The sequence below is a fragment of the Solea solea genome, chromosome 16 (genome assembly GCF_958295425.1).
Source record: "Solea solea chromosome 16, fSolSol10.1, whole genome shotgun sequence".
Taxonomy (NCBI): Eukaryota; Metazoa; Chordata; class Actinopteri; order Pleuronectiformes; family Soleidae; genus Solea; species Solea solea.
Genome location: NC_081149.1, coordinates 8,697,169 through 8,722,151, shown reverse-complemented (window position 1 = coordinate 8,722,151; position 24,983 = coordinate 8,697,169). Strand labels below are relative to the sequence as shown.

General features: G+C 40.3%; 1 protein-coding gene across 2 annotated transcripts; it reads right to left on the bottom strand.

Moving 5' to 3' along the window:
* Positions 1-1,033: 1,033 nt before the first annotated feature.
* On the bottom strand, positions 1,034-24,937 carry ttyh3a (tweety family member 3a). Of its 2 annotated transcripts, XM_058653705.1 has the most exons (16): positions 24,609-24,937; positions 23,353-23,550; positions 20,221-20,390; positions 18,371-18,482; positions 18,002-18,222; positions 17,170-17,265; positions 16,182-16,254; positions 15,361-15,436; positions 12,490-12,545; positions 11,748-11,840; positions 10,491-10,583; positions 9,214-9,350; positions 7,290-7,463; positions 6,781-6,856; positions 5,124-5,225; positions 3,642-3,728 (listed from the first exon to the last, which is right to left on the bottom strand). In XM_058653705.1, the coding sequence occupies exons 2-15, from the start codon at positions 23,476-23,478 to the stop codon at positions 5,145-5,147; spliced, it is 1,584 nt and encodes a 527-aa protein (XP_058509688.1). In that variant the 5' UTR covers positions 23,479-23,550; positions 24,609-24,937; the 3' UTR covers positions 3,642-3,728; positions 5,124-5,144. The 2 variants fall into 2 exon arrangements, with proteins under 2 accessions (XP_058509687.1, XP_058509688.1); XM_058653704.1 differs by lacking the exon at positions 5,124-5,225 and having other exon boundaries at positions 1,034-3,728; positions 24,609-24,936.
* Between the last annotated feature and the right edge of the window lie 46 nt (positions 24,938-24,983).

The window sequence follows — 24,983 nt, the reverse complement described above, 5'->3', positions numbered from 1 at the left end:
TATACTATTTTTATTATTCTCCGCTTTGTCTGTCAAAAAGCACTTTGTGCACTTGTGTTTAAAAACGCATAAATACAATTATTATTACTATAAAACCGGTGTATTTTAATGTTAATGTGCTTAAAATGACATGGCAAAACAATTAAAGGTCAAATAAGAAAAAAAAAAACCTCAGTAAAGCATGATCTAAATATGCAAAGACAGAAATGATAAAAACAGATGACTCTTCTGTCTGTGTGGTTTCTTTTTTTTTTCATACCCAGCCACCAGTTTTCCACATGAGGAGCCACTCTGTGTGTGTGTGTGTGTGTGTGTGTGTGTTTGGGGCGACGGCAGCTGGCCAGCGGTATGAAGGAAGTTGACAAAACCAGACTGGTGGCCCCGGCGCTGACACTGACCTCTCGTCTGCTGTCAGACCCCGGAGAGGTCACTCACACACACAAAGTGCCTTTCTGCTCCGCTCAGAATGATCTGCATGCTGGCCTGCAGTCTGCAATCAGGGAGAAATAGCAACACATGAATGCCGTCACTTACAAACATGTTACAGTCAGTAATACATGCCAAACACCAGATGTTCTTCTACAATTGATGCAGAGAAAGGTTCAATTGTACTTTTTTTTTTTAACTTTAACTTTTTAACAAACCTTAAAAAATAAAGTGCTAACGTGTCTAAAATCATGGAGCAACATTTTCATTAGACTTCATGTTACCCGAGGTAACTTCATACCCTGTGCATATTATACAATATTTACTGGATATATCAGTAATGTAAGTCACGGTAAGGCCTAAAATATAATGAAAACGTTCAACATCTCCATCATTATACAGGTTTTGTCAGTATATCTGAGCTGCGTCGAATAAGTATTTCAAATTATATAATTATCTTATATTCTTACATGGCCTTGAGAAGTAGACGATGGTTGGCTGAGTTGTAAAACTACAATGGAACAAATTGAACATCGAGTAATTGACTTAAATGACAGCTAGAGGAGTATCTGAACCTTTTTTTACTCATTTTAATACTATACAAAACATCTTTGTCCAATACCTGAAGAGAATTATGAATTAAAATGAGTATCTACATTAAAATAAACAAAAAAAGTTCACAACTTAAACTATAACTTGAAGCCCTGCACAAAAGAGGTGGTGTTACCAGTTCAGCTGAAATAAATGGTGGAGACGACAGTGAAGCTTTGCTGCCACCTAGTGTCTGCTCCTGTAGAAGACATAGGGACACGGCAGTGTCTACAGAATTATACAGTTAAGGTGTTTAATTTTAAAACACAGCATTCAACCTCAATTTAACCACAGGTTTTTTTTACATGTACATATTTTTAGAAACTGCAAAAAAACAATGTATAAAATAAAAATAACAATAATAAAAAAAAAGTGATTACATCTACAGTGATTAAAAAAACACAACGAAAGAAAAACTTGGAATCTATTGACCGTATTCACATTAATGAAGCAACATTATGTCCGCTACAGATTCTTAAACAGAAAAACATCTAAGAGCAAATCAAATAAGGAATTTTTAAAATGAGTCTTTTGAGGAATTGTTCACAATCTGTACAAGAGTTTTGCGCAACCAACAAAATCAACTATGGAAAACATGAATCTGAAAGAACGCATCAGCGTAATTAAGTCTTACAGAGCAGAAACGCCTAAAATAAAGACATTTAAAAAGATATTCAGAGTAAAAGATTTGTGCTGCTTTTTCTTTTTTTTCTTCTCTTGTTGGCACAGACTCAAAAATAAAATAAAAAAAACACCACAGTAAAACATCGTCCTGTATTGGTCACAGAGCAGTTAAAGAGTCATCATGCTTCAACAGGAACAAGTTCCAGTTCATACACAGAGCAGAGCTTTTCACCATTCCTTCACTGCATCCACTCACATTCTCCTACCGCTGATGTTAGAAACGCTGAAACACATTTGGGGGAGACGCAGGACGGCAGATGATCGAGGCTCCTCTTCCGAGGAAACTGCAATGTGCAATATTTTCCCCCATCGATGTGCGTTAAAACCTCCGCTGGAGAAAAATGTGAGTGGATTTTCCAACTCTGAACTTCTACATTTGGTAGAATAGAGCGTTGCCAGGCTGTGTGTATGTATACGTATGTGTGCGTGTGTATGTATGTACAGTACACAATTCCCAGTTTCGTTAAAGAAAATTAAGCTTTACAACTTAAAAGAGGACCACAAGCAGTCTGGTGAAGAAAGGGCACTGCAAATGATCGAACGCAATATTGTTGAGGACATCACACACTTTTCTATATTCCAGTGCTTCACCATCGTCGTTAAAAAAAACAAAAAAAACAAAGCTTCCAGTGGTATAAAAACTTCTTCCCAGCTGCATTTCCGTTACGCAGCTCGTCTTTGTCCTCATAGAATCCTCTGAGTGTCAACGAAGTTCACAGCTTCACAAGTTTACAGTCACTGCTGTGGAAAAGTGGCTCATTTGTGTTTTTTCTTTTGTTTTCGGCCCCCAAAGAAATGCCACAGGAAATAACAGTGTCCAAAAACCTGTACCACGTGCAACGCTGCAGGAAAACTGGTCCCAGGCGTCAGATTTAAGACGAAATGCAACACACTCAAAACATATCTATGTGCACGTGCGATATACTGTACAGTATGTCAATATTCACAGGAGAATAATGCAACGCAAATATCGTGTTCCACAAGCAGAAGGAAAACATGAGCAACACGGACGTTACCTTATGAAACTGACCTACGCGTTCAACGTGAGAAGTTTCCCCCCCCGTCGTTCACGTGTCCCCGCACACACATAGTAAAGACAAGGGCTGCGTTACAGTACTCGAAACAAAACAACCAGCAGTAATCAGCGTTATCAAGTGTCTATGAGCACTTCCAGAGTCCTCGGCACTGCAGTGCTTTCTTTAGACGCGACGCTGTACAAAAAGTCACGGAGCGTTTGGGAAATAAAAGAGAAATTAAATAGAAGAGTGTAAGAAAGGTCAGTCAGTCAGAGTTCAGAGAAGGAGGAGAATTAAGACCATGGATGAGAGAGAAAATACTTTTTTCAGGCGTATTAGATTTTGCTTTCCTATTTTTTCCTTCACGCTGTCGGAGAATTATTTTCCCTAATGCAGATTGAGAATTTCTTTGGTTACACCTGAGCACTGTTTATAATTTAAAGAGATAGGTTTTTGTCACAAGACATAATAAAACATTTGATCAAGTCGCGAGGATGTGGAGCTCAGAGCTCACAGAGATGTCATTGTACCATACAGAGATTTGTGAGGAGCGATTTCTCCATGTAAAAAGAAAACAAAATTGCCAACCTGCACAAACATTCAATTCTCAAACTGCACAAAGGAAAAAATATGTATTAAAAACTCATCAGTGGCTCTAACACTCCTTCATAGATTTCTGTCCTCTTCTTCACCTTTACTTCAACCAAAAGCTTATTTGCTTTTCTGATCTGAAGTGAGTTAATAGTTGAGGGAAGCAGGAGGTGGAGGAGAAAACTATGTGTGGGTAAAAACAAACAAACAAACAAACCCCAAAAAGACTGACTGACAGGATGAGTGAGTGACTGTGACTGTAGAGACGTCACTGCTGTAGGCAGGATGAGTTCAGTGTTGGAGTTCCTCCACTACTACTGCTGCTGCTGCTGCTGCTGCTGCTGCTGCTGCTGCTGGAGGAGGGTTGTTGGGTTCTGGTCGGCTGTTGGCCAGGTACTTCGCCCGCATGCTGGAGGTGTACTGTGTGAAAGAAACACAAAATGACACATGGAGGAAAATGTGAATCACAATTTCTCTCTAGTTTAAAATGTGAAGGAGACCACAACACAAGTTCTGTGTAGGATTTGAACTGAAACTCAAAGATAAAGGTTTCTAAAAACGCAAAAGGCAAATAGATTTTAAAAAAAAAGGCTCAAAACGTTGCAGAGTAAGAAGAAAAATCCTTTGGGTGACGAAACATACAGATAAACAGACTGGACATGCATTTAAAAAGCAGTACCAAACACGAATCGCTCCACAGATCAGACAAAATCCTACACAGATCACCTTTCAAACTAAAAAACTCCACAACGCAGGAATCTAAAGGGAGCATAAATGATTCACAAAGAACATCACAGCAGCAGCTAAAGAGGACAAGGATAGCAGAGTACAAGAAGAAGAGTTGAATAAATGAACACATTTTCCAGATGAATTTTTTTTTTTTTTTATCTATTTTTTGGCTGCTGTTAACCTTCGTGTTCTTTCATATACATTTAGGATGCAACCATGCATTTGTGGAAAAACAGGCGACATAAACACAAAGGCTGCATTTCAAACTCATGGGGAAATCAGTATGTCGATGTCTCCTCTGTAAAACAACATCCTTTTTGGACCGAGAATAATCCTAAATGGTAAGAAAATGGTTCAAACTGAACTACATACTGAAGCCTTCCCCCCAGACATCATGTACAGAAATATAAATCATTTCTAATTATAATGCTTTGGCAAATGTAAGCAGGAAGTAAAACAAGGCCATGGATTCAATCAGTCAGCTTCATCATGATAAAACCTGAGCCTTATTGTTTAGACTGTACTTGTGCCAAATCGGGAAAGAAATCACTGTTAAGACATCTCGATGTCCTTGTCCTCTTCATGTCTTTGTTTCTTTTAGTGGTTATTCCACCAAAAACAGGAGCATGACATGGCAACTAAAACCTTGTGAGAGGTCACACAACAGAAGTGGTACTGTGCCATTTGCACAGCCATTAACTGAAGCCTAAAGACACGGCAGTCTTCACATCAGTGAAACTGCTTTAACTGCTTCATAATTTGATGGTGACACATCACTGACTCATAGATCACAGTGGGCCTGGAGACAAAATTACAGCATCACGTGTTCCCCCTCATTACGTCTGTGGTGCAATAGGGAAACATGCAGCCTGGGGGCCACGGAAAACAAAACATCAGGTGAGACACCAGGTGGTACAGGATTCAGGACAGGGGAGGGGAGGGGAGGGGAGGGGAGGGAGTGAGGGTTAGAGGGGTCCAGCAGTTCCTGTGAGATCTGAGCAAAGGGAGGAGAAGAGCTGGGAGTTTTGGGAGGTGGTACAGAGGAGGGACAGGCCAACAGGTGGAGGAGACGGGCATGTTCTGTACCTGTTAGCATAGCAGGTGAAGTTACCAAAACGATCTTGAACTCTCCGAGGGCTTTAACTGCCAGCACTGATCGCTGTTACTGTCCCCGGCAGTCAAATACAACTGTATGGATTCGCCCAAACAAAAGGGAAAAAAAACAACGACAAGAAGAGAGTATAGAAAAGTGACACAAAGCAGCGTCGAGGTCCAAGTAGACACACACAGACACCAGGGAGGACAGGAGGTCTGGTAGAGATTCAGGCCAGAGTTGGGGCAGTAGGGAATAACCGAGTATGGCTCGTAATACACACTGGAATTCTAATGTTATTTATTATTTCGCCTTCTGCAAACTGGACAAAGTTCATGGAGACAAAAAACCAGCAATCACAGGAAGCCTGCAACTCTCCTGTGCTGAGAGCATCTCGCCTGTAAATGTATGTATGGATTTTCCATTTATAGTAAGTTAACTTTACCTGTAGAGGGTTTGATGAAAATATGAGCACAAGTGATGGACAATGTGCAGGATTGTTTTTTGTTTACATATAAACAAAAGTGCCGTATCAAATATCCATGTAGGGAAATACATTTCCGTCAGCTGAGTGTGTGGATCACTCAGAAAATGTATGAGAAATTAGCTCTATGTTTACTCGAGCTGCACGATATGGTAAACTGCATGACTGATTATTATTATTATTATTATAATCTGATTATCTCAGTTGTAATTTCCATCTTAGAACATGTCAAAATCATAGATTTGACTTTTGTTTGGGGTCAACAAACAAAACACATTTTTACAACTGTACAGCAAGTTTATTTGGGCTGTTATATTCACATCTTTATCAAATAATCAGTGTTTTTAGGGTTTCATTAATTAATTGAGCACCTTTTAAAGTTAGTGAGTGTTTCAAAGGTTGTGTATCGGTGTATCTATGAAGATTTTCCAAAAGACAAACTGTACAGATGTGACTTCACAGAGAACTATGATCCCTGAGAGAAACTGGAGAACTGAACATGTCTTTCGATAGGCAGAGATTCAATTTTAAGTTTCAGATTCAGTATCGGCTGAACATTGCTGATATGCCATACATTGTACACTGCAGGATAAAGTAAAGTGGGCTTAGCTTTCAAACTTGATTTAACAATAATATGCTGTTAGTAGTGGTTTTGTTCTAGTGCTGAAATAGGATAATCTGCTGTAGGAAAAGACTCTGCGACTAGAGGACCAGTTTCCCATTTATCTATTTGCAAACTGCAAAAACAATCCAAGTCCCTACAAGGCTTGTATTGTGGCATTTTTAAGTAGTAACTACTGTACCAGCACAGGACGAACTTTGAATGATGCAAGAGTGTGGAAACTGGACCAGACATAGTTCTCCAGGGAGCTTCACAGTCCCCAGAAAACTGTTCTCAATCAAGTATTCAAGTATTCGATTTTATTATAAAAACAGAGTAATGCAAAAGTTGCATAACATGTTTTTTTTCCCGAATATATCTAATCCTTCATTCTATGTATGTGGTGGAAAAGTAAAGAGAGATTTGCCAAGTTTCTACTTTTGTTTTATAGTTCCTCGAATGTTTAGTTTATTAAAAAATAGGTCCGACAGACAGACAGCCGCTGCCTAACGACCCAGAGGTGCTGCTACAGCTCTCAAGTTCATACAGGGAACATGACACTTACCGAGGGGGGAGGAGACTCTCGTCCGATCAGGGGCGTGTTCTCGCAGCGAGAATTCTGGAAGCTGGCATTCTGAGCCCTGTTGAATTAAACGCATAGTGAGATGAAACACAACAAACACATGTACAGTGTTAAAACCCTGCATATTGCTTTCTGGGTGTTATACTGAATGCTTGAAAAGTTTCCAAATCAGCGTTCATGATTCCAGATTTACAGAGTCAGAAACTGGGGGACTGCGCTCAATCATTTTTCCTCGCAGACTTCAGTTATATGGTGGAAGGTTTTGGCTTTCACGTGGATCACAGCAGGACAGCAACAGCTGGATCTGCTGCCCACTTTGTGACTTTGTACAAGAGAATTGAGCCTCTCTCTGGGGAAATATGAGCCAACTTCTGAGTACACTGCGCATCTAATATCAGCCTATGTTGAGAAAATAATTCATCTGCCATGTCTACCTTTCATCTGCTGCTTTTATTTCAAATTCACAGAAGCTCAAACCAGTGGTGACTTACATGTATTCTGTAACAGGAGCATTGCTGACAGTGTGGGCGGCAGCGGGGATGGAGGTCTCGCTGCCATAGCTGCTGCCGCAGCTGTACAGGCTGGGCATGTGGACCCGGTAAAGATTATCATTGTTTTGCCTTCCTCCATGGCTCAGAGACTCGTCCTCACTCTCCTCCTCATTCCTGCAAAAAACACAAACAATGCTTTACCACCGCCACCAGAGGGAACCCCTGTCCTAATTCACTGACAAAAGGAGCATGGAAATACTCCACAAGGTCTGTCAGGGTTTGATTCAATTTCATGACTGCCTGAGTGACAGAAAACAAGATGATTTCTCTGTTGTTAAAAGCAAAGAAAATGTTTTTTGACTGACTAACCTTAATGGGGCTGAACAAAGACCAACAGCACTGTACTAAGTCTTAGGTCAACACCAGCTTTGTTGTTTTTATGTCAGTCAAATTCTGTGATGATTGGCGTTTGGATTGGAATGATGTGACTGAAAGTCGGTCTTAGTTAAAATCTTAGAGTTAAAGTCATTCAGCGTGTGCATGTAATACTCAAGTGTGTCTTGAAAAAACCTGGAGTAATGGACCTTTTTCTCAGCAGATACTTCTAAGCAGGACAAACACAGGTTTTATCAATAACATTAATTTAGTGTTCCACCGCAGTTTTAAGAAAGCCAGGTCTATAAAAAAACACTTAAACACATAGAAGCTGTTTTTGTTCTGAAAAATGTGTTATTTTAAAACTGTAATCATGTTATCTGTATTTTCAGGAAGTGTTCCAATCAAGGGATTGAGAAATAATTGGCTTTATGGTTATATCATTGCTAAAACAACAAATCTAATTGTGGCCTAAGACTTATACACAGTGCCGTTCTTTAGCATTAGCAGAATAACTGACTTACCGTCAGATAGATCACACAGGATTCTCTTCAAACACTGACAGACAAAACAATGACACTGGCATCATGGAGCTTGTCTCCCCCTAGTGTTGAAGGAACACACGGAGCATTTCCTGCATGTCTAACATATGAGGTCATCGCTCGAGGCATGACATTAAGTACAGATTACAGCACATTTACAAATCAGCACATTCAGAATTATTGATTGATAGTGCTGATAAAAATAGATACACATTTTAAGTGTTGAATAAAAACAATATAAATCTATAAATAAATGAATTAATAAAACCCTTCATTTCAAGATGCAGCTCCAGATGTTATAAAGAGAATGAGCCTGAACGCATCATTACAAGCAAACAAGCTCAGCGGGAACCACCTCGAAGAACAGAGTGACAGCGTGAAAGCCTTTGCTTTTTAACAGGAAGCTCCAGCTGAGATCAAACTGATCAAACCCCCCCACTCATCTCCCCAATTGCAAAGGGATCAGTTAATTATGTGCTGCAGCTGAGCTGACATCTGTGCTTTCCTCAAAGCCATTCTGAAAACCTTATCTGCTGCTTATAAGAGAAAGAAATCATTCTGATTTCACCCTTCAGAAGGTGGTTAAGATAGATTAGACCAACACAGCACAATTGGAGGGGGGGGGGGGGGGGGGGGGGTAAACGGAAGTCATTTATTTGAACAAGCAGCTGGAGCCTCCTGGACTCTTTCCAGTGGTAAACACAGCCTTGTCTTTAACGGCAAACAAACAAGGCTTATACAAAATATTCTTGTTTCCTCATCTGTGTAGGGGTTTGTTTTAATCTGAAATTCTTTGTCCGTGTCAAACTCACACTGCGTAAAAAAAACAAAAGGGTTAAAAGAAATGCTCTGAAACCATATTTAATTGATAAGCTTATCCTACTCAATTATTTCTCACTGTATACACAGTCCTGCACAGAACGTGAACCTTAAAAGCTTTTTCCGCAGGTTCCTGCGTGGCTGTGGGTTGACAGAGGTTTAGTGCAGGACAGCAGTGGACGCCTTACCTCTTGCCCCGCCAGGTGTGAGGCACACTGCAAACAATCGAGCTGAACATGAGAGCCGTGACGAAGGAGAAGAACACGAGGTAGATGAGGCCTTCGAGTCCGTCATAACACAGCCCCGTCACGCCCTGCACGAAGTCCTGCAACAAGAGGAGGGATATATATTATAGTGGCATGTACAGAAAATCAGTGCTTGCATAGAAATATCTGAACATTTAAAGCTGCTGTGATGTTTTTCTTGATATCATAAACAGAAATGATGCTATGCCGTGTCTTCCATCTGAATACGGGCTCTGTCAGACACTGAGGGAGCGTTTGTGTGTTGTATGAAACAGGGCGGGAGAAATACCCATTTATTCCATCAAACTGCAGTATGACTAGGTTTTTTGAGCAGTAAAATTCCCTTCTGAAACTTTTCACGTGCAGTTCTTTTTGTCTACTGTCATACTCAAACACCAACTGTGTGCATTGTGGGAATGTCGCAGGGCAACATTCAAAACTAAACACTGCTCAACTGAGAAACCCAGAAAGTAATGTGGAGCTGATGGGCTTAATCCACATTACATGAACACATCTGACAATAGTTTGAGCGTAACAGACATTTGTTTATATTAAAAGGTACGCCCTGCAGTTTTAAGTAAGAAAGAGCAAAAAAAAGTGGGAAAAGGCAAGAGTTGCCATTTTTATATTTCAGCATGAGGATTGTTGGATCTTTGAAAATCACCCTGCTGTGATTTAAAGTAGGTCAAACCAATGAGCTCACAGTTGGAAGACAGAGCATTTCTACCTGGGTTTGAAAAGAGACACTATGCTATCACCACCATGACTGAGAAACTCAATTTTTTATGCCCTGCACAGGAGAAACACATTCTATATTCTACTGAAGTTACTCTAATTTTCAAGAAATAACACGCTTTGGTGGGATGAAAGAGCAGAGGAGGGAGCGACAAGAAAGAGATCCACACAAGAGTGCTGGTACAAGAGCTTGCACATGTGCACTTAAAAGTTGGAGAGCCCCGAGGGACAACCCTCCAAAGCAAAGCAACAGCCAAGAATTTATCATTCAGCTAGCTTCATAACTGATACACTGCCAGTATTGGTTGGAACAGGAACTCGCATACAGGAAGGCAAATGTTATTTACAGTGACAGGTGTATTCAGCTGCACAGGCATTAAAAAAACAGCCCTATAGAAGTACACTGTACACTACAAAAGTGTCATAACAACTCCCTAGGGCACTTTCTCCAGCAGACATAGAGACATTTTCTCCTCCATGCTCACCATGTGCAGACTGCGACAGTCCACCAGTGCAGTGAGCTGATGCAGGTTGATCTCTGTGGTGTTCAGGATCCCCTGAATCTCCTCCAAACTTCCCTGAAAACAAATGACGAAAACAAAAACTGCTGACCAAGAGTTGAAACAAACTTTTTGTACATTTAGACAACAGTGCAAAACAAAATGGATTTGTGACAAAATCAATCATAAACTGCACAAAGGAAGCAGGTGGACAATGCACTTATTTTCCATTCTACACCTATTTTTCATTAATATACAACAGGACCGGGCAGCTCCAGCTGAAAAAACAGATTTCCATGTCTGATACATTTTAACACGCTGTCGCTCCTCTTCCTCCTGTTCACATCACACTTCCAGGAGAAAATAGGCTGATTATCTGATAGGGGAGTTTCTACGAGCTCAGCACATTTTGTGCCTCTGTCTGGTCCCAAAGTCAGCTCTCATTTGTGCTTCTGTCATCACAGTTTAAGAACCAGCATTGGACATCACCTCAGTGTTGCACTGGCAGGCCCAGTGAAAGCCTAATGTAGCTAAATTGACATAATGCATGTCCCTCGTGGGCTGTCAGCAGATCTTTATGTGGACAGGTGTGCTTCAATTTTCTGCTCGTCAGTCCTTTGGTCCCATTGACTATTCTGTTGTCACCAAATGTACAATAGTAAAGGGCAATTTGCAGTATCTGGAGAATAACTAGCACCTTCGCCAAAGTATCAAGGAACATATGGACAAACCGTGCTGCCATCAATATTAATGTATATGTAATGATGGTGAAGTAGCCAGCGGCAGGTGATTACATTTGTAATGAATTTGTTTACTCTCCACTCATGATTGTGTTTAAGCGCTCTAAGGTTTGGGCTCACTTTGCTTTAAAAGTGTAGCAGGTTTGAGGATTTTGATGCTGCAGCATCCATCAATCGACAAATGCTGCTGATGTCATCTCTTTTCTCCAATTTTACATTCTTAACAAAAGGCAATAAACTAACTGTTGAATATCTTATCACATCTATTTGAGTAACGTCTTCATTTTCGGCACCATATTATACAAAGTTAGGTTTAGTTTAAGGACAATCACACGACTGAGGCTTTTTGCTACAAGTGAAGGCAAACTAAAAATATGATAAGCAGTACCGGTATCAGTATCAGAATTTATGAAATCCTAATTATACCCATGCTTAGTAAAAGAAAACATGTAATGTGCCATTGCCAGTACATAGTGTATTAATTAGGGGACTGGAAACATACCTTAGTTTGTTTATACTCTCTGGTGGCAGAACGCAGCAGTTCGGACACATCATCTTGCATCTCCACCAACGCCTTGTGACTGCCCGAAAGTTTCTGAAATGAGGAATGAGAAGTGTAGCAGCAAATCTCAACTGTCGTTTCAGGTTTATTTATAACAAAGAACATTGTGCTGCTTTGTGGTCAACGTGAGAACCTGTGAAAGCAAGCTGGCAGATCACAGATATGAGCTCAAAGCCTTACAGTATGTACACATATAGCTTTCTTTTCTGTACTAACAATAGACACCTGGAATTTAGCAGCGCTCAACGACAATTGACTCTATGATTTATTCATGTGGCTTGAAAGAAAAAAATGCAGGCATTCCATTAAAGTAAACTATAGATTCACAGTTAAAGTGTCATTCTACTTTACTACGTACATGAACATCTAGCACACAGACTGAGAAGCAGGCGTGTGCTATCTGCAGAGACACACAGGAAACGCTGCCCTGCAGAATGGGAAGTATTGTGCAATTGCATGAGAAAAAGGCTGTTATCGAGGCAATGGGAGTGGCTCAATGTGCCCACTTGAATTCCTACATATAGAACTTGATGCAGCGTGCAGTTAAAATGCGTAGAATATTGTGCTCTCTGAGATGTTAGAATTCAACACATGAAAGTGATGTGTAGAATGTGACTCAAATAGTCAAACATTTTGAAAACTCACACAATTAGAAAAGGTTTTGATAAAATGGGCAACCAACCTGTTGGAAGGGGTTGGTTTTTTCCAAACTGCAACTAAGGTAGTGCTGCAGGATTTCTGTAAGTTCAAGGTGGAACAGAACAGAAAAGATTAGAACATGTACAGGCAACAGTAACCAACAATTAAATTCATTATCTCAAACTCATCATCATCTGCACAATTGTGTGTCAAATGCTGTGTGCCTGACATATGGAAAAAAAATCCACCAACAGATTAGCATAAAATTCTTACATTAGTGTCACAAACAACTGGGGATTGTAGAATGATTCATTAAAAAATTTAAATAACCAAGCTATTATAGTTTTAGCTCTGTTCACACTACCACATCCACCCAAAAATTGTCTTGTTTGTGAAATCTATATTATTGGTGTTTTTGAATTTGAACTATTGTCTAAAATTCAGATGCTTGACTACCCAGGAACGCCAGTCAAGGCTTTATGGAGCAATATCAGAACAAGCACACCAGTGAGACTTGTCGTGAGTTAGTAGTCATGAGTTAAGCTCTCAGTGCTTCTGTGCACCTGAGAAAGCTGATTATATTCAGTCTATATTAGCTCTGTTTTTAGTCTCCACCTAAACACCAAAACAAACTAACTATAAAGCTCTGTAAAGCTATGGGGAACTGCAGATTCAAGTGATAATCCTCTGCGGTTTGAGTTTACAGTTTAGTGATTCTGGTATCACACTGTACTGTGCTTGTCACTACCCCGAGTAACTGCTTCATCTCCCTCTGCTTTGCTCTCAGAAAGTGTCCAAGAGAAAATGTCTTTTCATTTTCTACCTCTGCCTCGTCACGTTTGCTGTTCTCGTGGCAAAGCCTGCCTACAGCTGTAACTGTGCACATGCTGAGCTAATCCTGAGCTCCGAGGAGAAATGTTCCAAGACCACTAAGACAACTTCAAAAGACGCTGGTACAGTACATATGAATTAAACATATTTTTCAGCTACAACAAAACATGCAGTCAGTGAGCGGTTTACATGGAACCCCTCTGATGGCACTCGCACACAGCAATTACAAGAAGCATCTGTAGACGTATTGTTAAATTACAACATGACCAAACGTGTGCTTTGTTCATACTACACTATAAACCAAAGCAAGGTTTTGGGACTTTCACATGCTTTTACTGCCCACTTCAATAATTTCTTCCACACTACAGCAGTGGGTTAAGGGTCGATGAGAAATCCTTCGTGACTAAAAGGCTACAGCGATATCCACAAATACAAACTGCGCGAACACCTACTCAGACCTAACAAGTGACGTCCACGCACACACGCATCCACACAACTGCTGTGTCAGGAGCTTCTTTCCCACACAGCTGAGCATGAGAGGAGGATTTCCGGTGCAGAGAAGTACTTTTAAGTGAGCTTCTGTCAATCCACTTCTCATACACACGCCCACACCACACACACACACACTCATGTCAGGAAGAACAGATTTCCTGGTGTCTGATGCCTAATCAAAAGGCCCGAGTTAGTTTTGTGTCACTCCTAATACTTGTTTTTTTGCCACTGCCCATATGGCAAAACAAATTGATTCATGATAAAACCTCTGCAAGTATGCAGCAAACAAGATAGAGGCATTATTCTGCTTGGTGATCAGATTCATCATCAGTGATCCAATTCTTCTAATACACTTGCTTCATTGTTGGACAGAGATCTTGCAGCTAATTATACCAACTGGTTAAAAAAAAGTCTTGGCAGGGTTACAGAGTCCAAACTAAATTTGTTCCAATTCCTGGAGCTTCACCACAAAACGCAAAAAGCATTTTGTCATCATAGATTTCTTTTCAGCACGAGGAGCAGTTGACACTGCAGAAGAAAATGCTCAACAGAGCGACTGGCCTCTGAAAAAAAAAAAACGTATGTACATCTTTTTTTGATTTAAAAAGTTCTCGTCTCAGAAAAAGAGAAGCAGCTCATGTTTCACAAAAGAGAGCAGCAGAAATACAAAAGCCAAGCTTTCACTCTCTGTTCGGATTAAGATCATGTGTCTTACAGTACTACACAGAGAGGAGAAAGGAGAAGAATGAAAAACTAAATAGTGAAACAATTGCACACTTTGTTCTTTTAAGAAATTTGGTGCAACTTCACACAGGCAAGAGCTAAAAAAAAAAAGGTAAAAATATGTAATAAGTAATGAGAGGGCTGACAGATTTTAATCAACTGGTACAAATCTGTATTACAGTCTTAATCCATTCATTCTACATAGTTAACATGCATAAAAGAGAGGGGGAAAAATAGAACTGAAAATCCCCATCCTGCATGAATCCACCTCAGGGCAAAAATACAGCTTCATATGCTGCTGAATGATACAGTGCAGAGAATAAGTTGGTACTCACAGATATCCATACGGTACAATATATATACAGCTAATGCCCTGTGTATTCAGCAGTCACCATATTTCAACATAGGAGAGGAGTGGCAGGACAAATTATTTAGGCATTTATTATTTATTTTTTTATTCCACAGCAGCAACTTATTTGGATTTTCCATGAACTGAAGGACGGATGCAGGAAATGTAATGTCTCTGATCCTCTTCTGTGCTTCTCTTATCTCGCTTTCACACTCCACTTCACACACAAACCCGAGGCACAACATTTTTTTCCTCACTCGTTGCGCACACACGTTCTCATCCCATCATGGGACAGATTGGGCAATTACTAAAATGAGACGCCACAGAGAGGCTCCTGCACAGGTTAAAAAGGCAGCCCATTGCCCTCTCACCCCTGCCACAGTAAATTTACGGGCTTTTATTAAATGGGCCATTGGATGAGACTAGACTTGCACAATACACAGGCCTTCTGACTGAATAAATACAAACCCATCCCTTTAACAACATGCACGCGAAAGGCACTTTCTATTTTATTCGTACCTTGATTGATGACTCCATACTGGTCTGCCACTTTTGTGATGTAAGTATCAGGGGAAACACAGAAGTCACTCGAGGTCTAGGAAAACAAAGACAGGGGGAAGAAGCCAGTTAAAAGAGACATTTTTAACAACAATGAAGTGAAACGGCATCACAGATGCGGCTTTTAATTTACTGCCGTCTCCCATGTAACTTGAGTAATAGATCAGTTTTACAGTGTGACAGGCTGAGTGTGTCTCCGCCACAGAGCAATCATACAAATTAAGTTAAGCTCATTTAAATGTGAAAGTCTGATTCATCTACGGAGGCAGAAAATCATCCGCATGAATGTTTAATTTGCATTAATCAAGATTCAGATTTGTCAACATCATTTCATCCTCATGGAGAATGAGCCTGAAAATGTCTGTCTGAATTAAGTGATAAACAAACATTATGCAATCCTGGATTTGTGCTGTCACTGACTGGATTTAAGTCGTTTTGTGTGTGGCAGCCAAATTAATTGATTCAGCCCCCTGTGGCTACAGAGCTAATTCCAGTCGTTTTGCTAGTGATCAAATTTTTTAAATCACTGGCATTAGACATGAGGATTTCACTGAGTGACCAGAAACATAAACACTCCCCACAATACATTGTGTGAAACCAAAGTGTTTCATGTTTTTAATGATCACTCGTCGCAACAGAGCTAATTTTTTTATAAATCTTACACTAATTATGGGAGACAAAATCCCCACTCTGTAATCAGTGGCTGTGTTATCCAATCACACGCAGCAAACTGTGGCAGCTCTACCTGGAAAACAACATCAGGCTCTGATGGAGACACTTACCAGGGAGACGGACAATTCCAGCCCTAGGGAGACCCAGCTGACGACCAGAGCCACTACACCGAACAAGCACACCCTGGGGACACGGAGAGGAGGTGTGAAGATTAAGCGTCTTTAGTGTGCAGTGTTTGTCACACAAATATCAACAATTAAATCCACTGAAGGAGATTTGTTTAAGCCAATTCAGGTGATTTCAGCATGTGTTAAGCCTAGTGGTGTTTTCCAATTAGACCAGATTTTTGTAACAAGCTTCATCACGACATTAATCTCCAATTACTGTGTTCAAAATTGTCTAGCAATTAATATGAACTGATAATTAAACTGACAGAAAATTATAGGCAACAATTCTGACAACTGTTTAATTATTTTAAGACACAGTAAAGTAAAAAGGAAATTGTTGTTCCAATGTGAATCTCTGTGTCTTCATGTATTATCTTTAGGCTTTGGCTAAAATGAGACATTGAGAAACTGGACATTTTCCACTGATAGTGTACTGACCAACGAACTAACCATCCGTAAAGTTATCCATAAACTCCTTACATTTTTAAATTGATGCTTGAAACCCATTGAGAAAAGTGCGGTTATAAAAAGAAGCTTTTATCATATTTGACAAAGATGCTTTTGAGATGGGTAAATGTTTAAGTTTAAGTGGATTTATATTTATACGTTTGTTTTGCTTAGTGTAAAACAAACGTAAAAAAAAAACAACTTGTGGAATTTAACAGTTGTTACAATCAATTATCATCAAAAGTGCCTGAAAATGTCAGGACATGATGCTGGTGTTTAATAAATCGTGACTGGGCTGATATTTTATAGAGCACGAATTCATCCCGACTACGTTATAATGATGAGGTGGCTCTGATGAGTGTGTGGGTTGTACTTGTACAGCAATTGCATATTCACTTAGTGACAAGAACTAAAATAATTTCCCAGGGCAGAGGCATTTCTCCCCTAAGTACTCTTGCGGCCATGATCTTGTGATGAGACTCACCCTATAAGTGTTCCCTTGGAGTTGCGAATGAGGCCAAACAGCACCAGAAGGCAGATGAGGACATCGAACAGTAGCAGGCTTATGTAGCCCAGCCACCTGTGAGGACAAATGCCATCAACGACACATGTACGAGAGCAGCACAACAAACAATCTCACAACAGAGCTCTATATTAAAAACACGCACAATGATTTCCTTTTACTGTATTAATGACACATGATGTTTTTTTGCTGTGTAAAACTGTACAGAACTAAATTAAGGATAAGACTTTGTTGGTCCCAATCGACACATGAATCTGGACAAAAGAAAATTCAGTTATTTTATTTCAGCCAGCTTTAAATCAATGGCCATCTGTGACACTATTAAACAAACAGTGATCTACTTGATTATTTATAGATTTAAGGGAAGTCAAAAAGGCTTGCCACAGCACTGTCTTCCACATTTTCTACAACTCTCGGTGCAGATTTTAGATGCCAAGTAAGTCAGCTGCACTTCTCTGACATTATAATTCAGAGACATCTCCCAACCAGGGACTAACTTTCCACCTTTCAACAATATGTGGACTCAGAGATGAGCAATAGCTGAGTGTTTGTGGGGATGTAAATTATTAATGTGTATCTGCCTAGACATAAAATCTATTGTGTGTAATGTTCATATGATTCTTTATACTGTTGCAGCTGCTGCAGCTGCTTCAGCTTGCCTGAGATTACTTTGCGAATTAAAGTGTAACGATGTTGGAGCCTTTGCAAAGTCGGGGATGGTCATCCTTCCGAGCTGTATTGTTGTTTTGTTCTGCATGGGACTCTTTTGCTTGACTGATGACTACAGACTTACCTGTACCAGTCATACAGCTCAATCTGGACAGCCAGCTCCTCCAGGGAGATGTTGCTGTTGTCCCAGAAGGGAATCTTGACCATCTGTCTGACCAGCTCGTCCAGTTGGTCTTGCAGCTTTTGGATGATAGACAGGTAGTCCGCATGCTGTGCATACTGTCCCTCAAGCTGTTGTAGATTGCCGTCTACCGTCTGGTTCAATGAGGATGTACTCTCGTATACCTAAAATCGTCACAGTGACAAAACACGTCATTCTTGACCTTGAAATGGAGGATTCACCACGCAGCTTTAATGGGAGAGGAAACCAGGACAGCTCATGGCGGCAGTGATATTAATTATTTAACATGTTGGTTTACGCTCTCAGTCTTACCAGCTTCTGCACTCCTATGATTGTGTGGTTAGCGTGGCGTAGGGAATATGTCAGCCGACTCACTCCATCACAAGTCTCACCGTTCCCATAGAAACCAACAGCAATGCCAGCACTGAGGGGGAGACAAAAAAGAAGGGAGGGGAGACAGGGTGGTGAGAAGGAGGGATTAGCTAAAAAGGACACAGACAGGAGACAGAGATGAGAGCGAGCGAGCGAGGGGGACAGCGAGGCAGTGGGAGAGGCGTGTGAACTCCACATTAACCCTGTCGGCTCAGACCGTGGTCAACGGGCTCCTTTGAGCTGCAGCAGAAAGACTCCATAGAGAACCATGGAAACACAGAGGAATGGACCAGCTATGCCCCAAACCCCTCACTACGGCTGACAAAGGCTGTACTGAGGCAGGAAACGGGCTCTCATTTGCACAGACAGGCCCAGGTTGCAGCAAAACAGTTCTGGCAACTGAACAAGCAACACTTTCTACAGGTACATCAACAGGAAAAATAATTGCACAATAATATAAAATGTCAGTTTAAACGACAGTTTAATTGCCTGCATTAATGCCAAAAGTGTACTATGTAGTGTGTAGCGGATAGGATAAGTGATTCACAGAAATGTCCTGTGTGTCAAAAAAGGAACTCAGTTTTCTGTTCTATGAGTAGCAATGTCAATACAGAGGGTTTGGTTGCGACACATCTTCAGGTGTTGCTGCTGCTGTGTGGGCCTTTTTTGCAAATATCCATCCAACGCTAGAGCAGATATTGTCAAGTGGGGTGATAAGTGAATCGCTACAAGCAAAGTTTAACAGCACTCAGCTAGCTGTCAGGTGGTTGTCCTGTGAGGCGCAGGAAATATTAAATTGGTCACTTTGCTTTAATGTGGTTCTGCGGAAAGTATGCTGTAGAAAACAACTATGTGTAAAATGAGATGATGATCAGAGATGTCTGATCCATCCTACTTTGCTCTCACTAAAACACATTTGTGCGTGGGTGTACATGCACACGCATGCACAGATACAGTGATTGTGATGCAGTTCTTGTACTCATCAGGTCCCCGAGCTCTTTGTGCTTCCCTGAATCTCCTATGATGGCTCTCCAGTGGCCCATCAACAGGAGCAGGGAAACAGGAAACAAATGGAGTGTTCAGGGAAAGAGAGCATGGCCAGCTGGTACAGTTCTCACACTACCGTTTTGGAAGAATTAAAATAACAAAACATAAGATCACAGCCAACGCAACACTCCTATTGTTCCTTGGTTTTACAATTTCAGATGTACAGTGCATCCTTAATTACTGCACAAATTCAACAGGAGGTTTTATGAGACTGTGAGATATTTTTAAACACGTTTGGCCTTAGATGCTACACTTGTTGGTCATAAATGTGTTTGTTAAGACGTCATTTCACTGTGATGTGATTTCATATGATCACTTTGTCTTGTGAAACTTGGGTTATTTTCCAACCAAATAAGGAGACAGAAAATATAGCATTCAGTAAGGTTTATTTATGCCCTGGGGAAATAGATAAGCAGACTCTTTAAGGCTGTTTCCTGCCTCTCAATGAAGCTTAACGCTTTTGCACAGCCTTCAGCTATGACTAGAATTGTTGACTAGCATCCTGCTGCTTCCTGTTTCTTTGTCTGTGGGTGTGTGGATACATAGCAAGCACCAACAAGAGCGAATGCCACTTGCAGAAAATGCAGACAGTATGCCTCTTAATGACTATTTACTGAGATTTGATTGCATGCCTTCTTGCCTTCTTTGCTACAGTGAGCTCATTTAGGATAAAGAACCCTTTGTGTGAACCAAAAAACACTGTTCTTGGGCATCCAGAACCATCCACTGACAGTTTGACTCACCTGCAGACAAGTGTTGCTATGATGACACACCAGGCCGTGCAGCAGCAGTCCGCGTTGGGCTGCTCCACATTTTTGCTTCGCCGGCAGCACAGGCAAATGGAGTAGAAGAGCAAAAACAGCAGATCCAGGGCCAGACAGGCGAGCGCCACACCTCCAAATAACAGGATGGACTGATGGACAACAGAAGGGGATTATGGAAATTTCATTGTCAAAACCACTTTCATGTCAATATCAGTGAGCTTAATGGACTTCAGTTTTCCACAGACACAGTATGCACAGTATGATTTAAGACCTGAGTGCCTCAGCAGCTTTATTTTGTCTGCTTTGCAATGAGAGACTTTGATTTTTGTGTTTTTACTATCAGGGGAAGTTAGTTTTCACCCTCTGTCCAAAGTAAAACTCAAGGTAAGTAGTTGTGTGCAGGCTCGAACACACTTAGAAGAAAACATCTATAAATGTAGACATTACCTTTCCCTATGATATGAAAACAAAAGAAAGAGTGGATTTAGATCTTGAAGTAGAGAACAGTCTGTTTATTTAAGCAAAAATAAATACACATACAATGGTAGACTTTCTGTACCAGAGACAATTGGAAAAAAAAGCCACAATGAAAGGGTTCTTTCAGATGAGAGATAATTACAAAATGCTGAGTGACAGAATTGGAGAGACAAATACTACCCAGAACAACTCTAACAGAAGAGCCATGGTCATATCCACCATCTCACTGTCACCATTACTCAGTGCTGGCAAACTTTTAAACCTAGCTGTAGAGAAATATACAGTGACAGTTAAACCTCTCTGCCGTCAGTAGCTCTTCCTATTTAGGTCACACGGTTGTTCACTGTACAGGATTCATGGCCGGTGCAGATTTACATCCTGACACTTTTGTTTTTTGGAAAATCCAGTGTTGTTCTATGTGTTCTGTTTTTTTCTCCAACACAGCATTACAGTAACAGACACACCCTGATGCAGTGGTTGGTTGATGTTCATGTGAGTCAGTGAATTCAAAAAATGTCAGTGTGCAAAAGTATTGTGAGACCATACCATAGACTGTACATAAAATGTGGACATAGTCCTCTAGTGTGCTGGCTGAGGACAAGACAGAAGTAAGAATACAGTGTAAAAAGACATGGCTAAATTCCATTTGAATGGAGTGCTGGGCAAATTGCAAATCTTGTGGATTTAAAATGGGAGTTCATTTCTTATTGGTGATGTCATTAACAGTTGCCACTTGGACCAAACCCATGTATCCCAGACAGAGATACAAACCAGAAGCACAGATGCAAGTGAATGACTCAGCTCCTAAATGTTTCTCAGCTTAGTTCAGCTAAAGTGTCCATTCTTCTATATTATCTGTGCCTCATGGTGACGTGGTGAAATAGCGAGCAGCACCACTCGCAGCCCAGCCATCTGGGCATGTCAAGACTTCCCCTGAAGCCTGAATGAGAGCAGTCAGGTCACTGACAATAATTAACAGCTTGTCATCACAGTAGGCTAATAATTACAGTTTAACGGGCCAGCCCAATGATTACCTCTTTTATGTTGCTCTTGTTGAACTAGATGTGCGAGGAAAGTGAGATAATGTGCTTTAATAGCGGAATAAGCTGAACGTTTCAAAACAAATGTTGTTTTATAGTTGAATCCAGCAAATTCAGTTCCCCCGAATACCCTCATTTAACAGCAATGTTGTTTATTTTGAACCTTTCCCTGTTCATGCCAGGTGTCAAGCATGCACACATCCAACTATTGTCCAGTTCTTGAACCTTTCCTGTATTTTGCCAAGAAAATGCTCCAAATCACACCCCAGAGAGCCACATAGTAACAATAAAGGGCTACAACAATGTTATGGTAAATGGATTCTTGGGCCACTTTAATGATGTTTCTTTAAAACTCTTATTTTATCTGAAACAGAGTGCTCTAAATCATAGATGAAATGTTGATGCCTTCAAAAGAAAAACAAAGAGTACAACACTGGATCAAATGTGTGACATAAACAGAGTTAGTTATACAGTATAACCTTTAGTTAAACAAGGGTGTTCCATCTTAAATCACTTGAACTGCTTTCATTTTCATGTGTACATGAAGATACAATCTTTGAAAGACACAAATCAGCTGATGATTAACATGTCTGGGATGTTTCCCCACTTCTCAGGGACAGCGTTTCACTTCTGGATTTTCTGACTCACACTTCCATGTTAAAAGGGGAGGTGTTCTATCTCATGACTAAAAATGTGCCCATTTCTGGCAGTTTTCCAACTGTTAAATTTGACCCACATCCTATTGTAAGTCATTAGCGTCCTACATACTTATTAACCCTGGCTCTTAGAGCTTTTAGAAAACCACAAAAACAGAGATTTGGTAATCTTCTAAATCAATAAATAAAGACAATTTAGAACAAACAGTTTAGCTATTCATAGGAATAATAAAAAACACAAAACTGCCCATCTTATCAGACAAGGGACTGAGTTAACTGAACAGTTGAATCAACTGTTTTCAGATTATTGACATATTAACCATTTTTCTGAATATAAAGCTTTCACACATGTTTTTGATTCAATTTATCGGATTTCCCACATTGAACAGTTTTATGAACAATGTCTGTACTGAGATGCATAATATCCACACCAGCTGAATGAAATGAAACAAACGGTATCAAGATAAAATAAGTGTTACAAACTTCTCACTACAAAATTACCCTTGCAAGACTAAAACCAAGTTTGGTTGATCTAAATTTTGTTAGTCTCTTACAAATATACCATATGAACAAACGTTATGCTGATCGCTCCTCCCCCGGTCTAAGCTGCAGCCACCATACAACCGGTTTACCGCTATAATCTGAAAATAATGTTTAAGGTTACTGAGGTCAATTTAGGTAGCTTGGATTACACTTTGCAATGCCAGCTGACCGGTGTCAGGAATAGGTCAAGAGTTGGATATGACAGCTACAACAGATGGTGACATAGATATAAAGGTGAAGGCAGAGAACAGGTGGAGACAGGTTACAGGTCACTCCTCCCTGAGGAGACTGATTCAAAAATGCCATCAGCATCATAACCTCCTCCTAAAGGTGGACAATCAAGTCAAACTTCACAATCACTAACACTTTTTGATAGAGAGTGAGGTGGGCCTTACCTGTTGATACGTCCAGTCCTCTGGTCGGAAATCGCTGCTAATTTGCTCAAACTTGAGGTTGAAATGTGGGAGTTTGTGTATCAGGTTCACCCACCATGGTGGAGAGTAGCTAACCACTGCTGCCATGGTGAGTGCGTATCAGTGAGATCCGCTGAACAAGTGAGGATGCTTGAAAGTGGAAGCAGTCATAAAGTCTGTCTGTATCCAGGAAGAGATCAGAAAAACAAACGCATTATTAATGATGCTATCTTGTCTAACACATACACTACTCATCAGCCAAAACATTAAGGCTAATTATCTTCCTTAACTTAGCAGTAACTCATCAGTTTCTCATATCGAACATGGGATGGTAGCAAATTTTCCAATCATGATAATTCTGACCATAATAATTACAATTGATGATATTATTGCAATGACAATAAAAAACCCTTTAAATGTCAACAGACAGAGCCTTCTGTCAACAATTTATCTTCATTTAATTCCATAAGTAACAATTACATCAGCTATGATTAGTACGATGGTTGAAATTCACCATTTATTTGTTGTGGGGACATTTGATGGTAACACATAATATCATAAATTGTTCCATCACTATCACACAGACGCATTAAGGCAATTTGAAATAATCTCATTCATATTAGTTCAGCAACTTCAGGATACAAACACGCAATGATATAGTCTTGAGCTATCACTGTTATTAAATGTATGTTTTGTCTCATTGTCTACTTAAAATATTTCCAAGTAGAAAATGGGGAAAAATAATTTAAGGAGGTTTAATTACTTGCTTATAAATTAAATGGAAAATTAAATACTCAATAATTAATATATAAATACATACACTGACCAGCCACAACATTAACACTAATATAGAATGAATGTAAACTAAATACACAATTACAACGGATCATGAAGTTTAACAGCATGTAACTATTGTAAATTAAATACAAAATAAATAAACTGACAAATAAATAAATAAAATACACTGACCAGCCACAACATTAACACGAATAAGTATCTAAATGGCAACCAAATACACACTGAATACTGAATGGCTAACACGACCATAACGAGCAGTTAGCTGACTTAAATCTTAGCTAGTTAGCTAGTTAACTAGTCAACTTAACGATGCGCCGAGAGTTGTGTCACTGTCTGAATTCCACTTGCAATGTTAGATTTAACCACTTAAGTGCTGCAGTCCATTTAAAACACCCGTGCAATTTCAACCCGCTGTTAAAACTCGCTATGGTTAAACGTACCTGTGGTGTTAGCTAGCGTTAACCCGGCTAACGTTAGCCGGTGTAGCTGCTGGTTAGTTCAGTCCGCTGAGCCTCGTAAAAAAAAAAGTCTCTTTTGTTCCTCTTGACATTTTGCTCCGCGGGTCGTAAACATCACATCCTGTTTGCTTGTTTGTCTGTGTCGGTACTAGTTCCTCAGACCACGTCCAGTAATCTTTTACTCCAACACTTTAAGCTCCTCCGAGTTAAATCTCCATCCAGTTACTACTGAAGCCCAGAGAGAGAGACACTGAAGCCAACAGCGACTGCTGCTCACGACGTTAACCCAACTGGCGTGACGCCCGGCCCGGCCCGCACAAGGCTCACTGCGCCGGCACAAAAACATTACAACAGCGA

Coding starts and splice junctions, on each gene's coding strand:
- ttyh3a (XM_058653704.1), bottom strand. CDS start 23,478: ATGGCAGCAGTGGTTAGCTACTCTCCACCATGGTGGGTGAACCTGATA. Junction 17,266..18,001: donor GAGCTGTATGACTGGTACAG/GTAAGTCTGTAG, acceptor TTGTCCTCACAG/GTGGCTGGGCTACATAAGCC. Junction 9,351..10,490: donor ACTGTCGCAGTCTGCACATG/GTGAGCATGGAG, acceptor CTCTTGTTGCAG/GACTTCGTGCAGGGCGTGAC.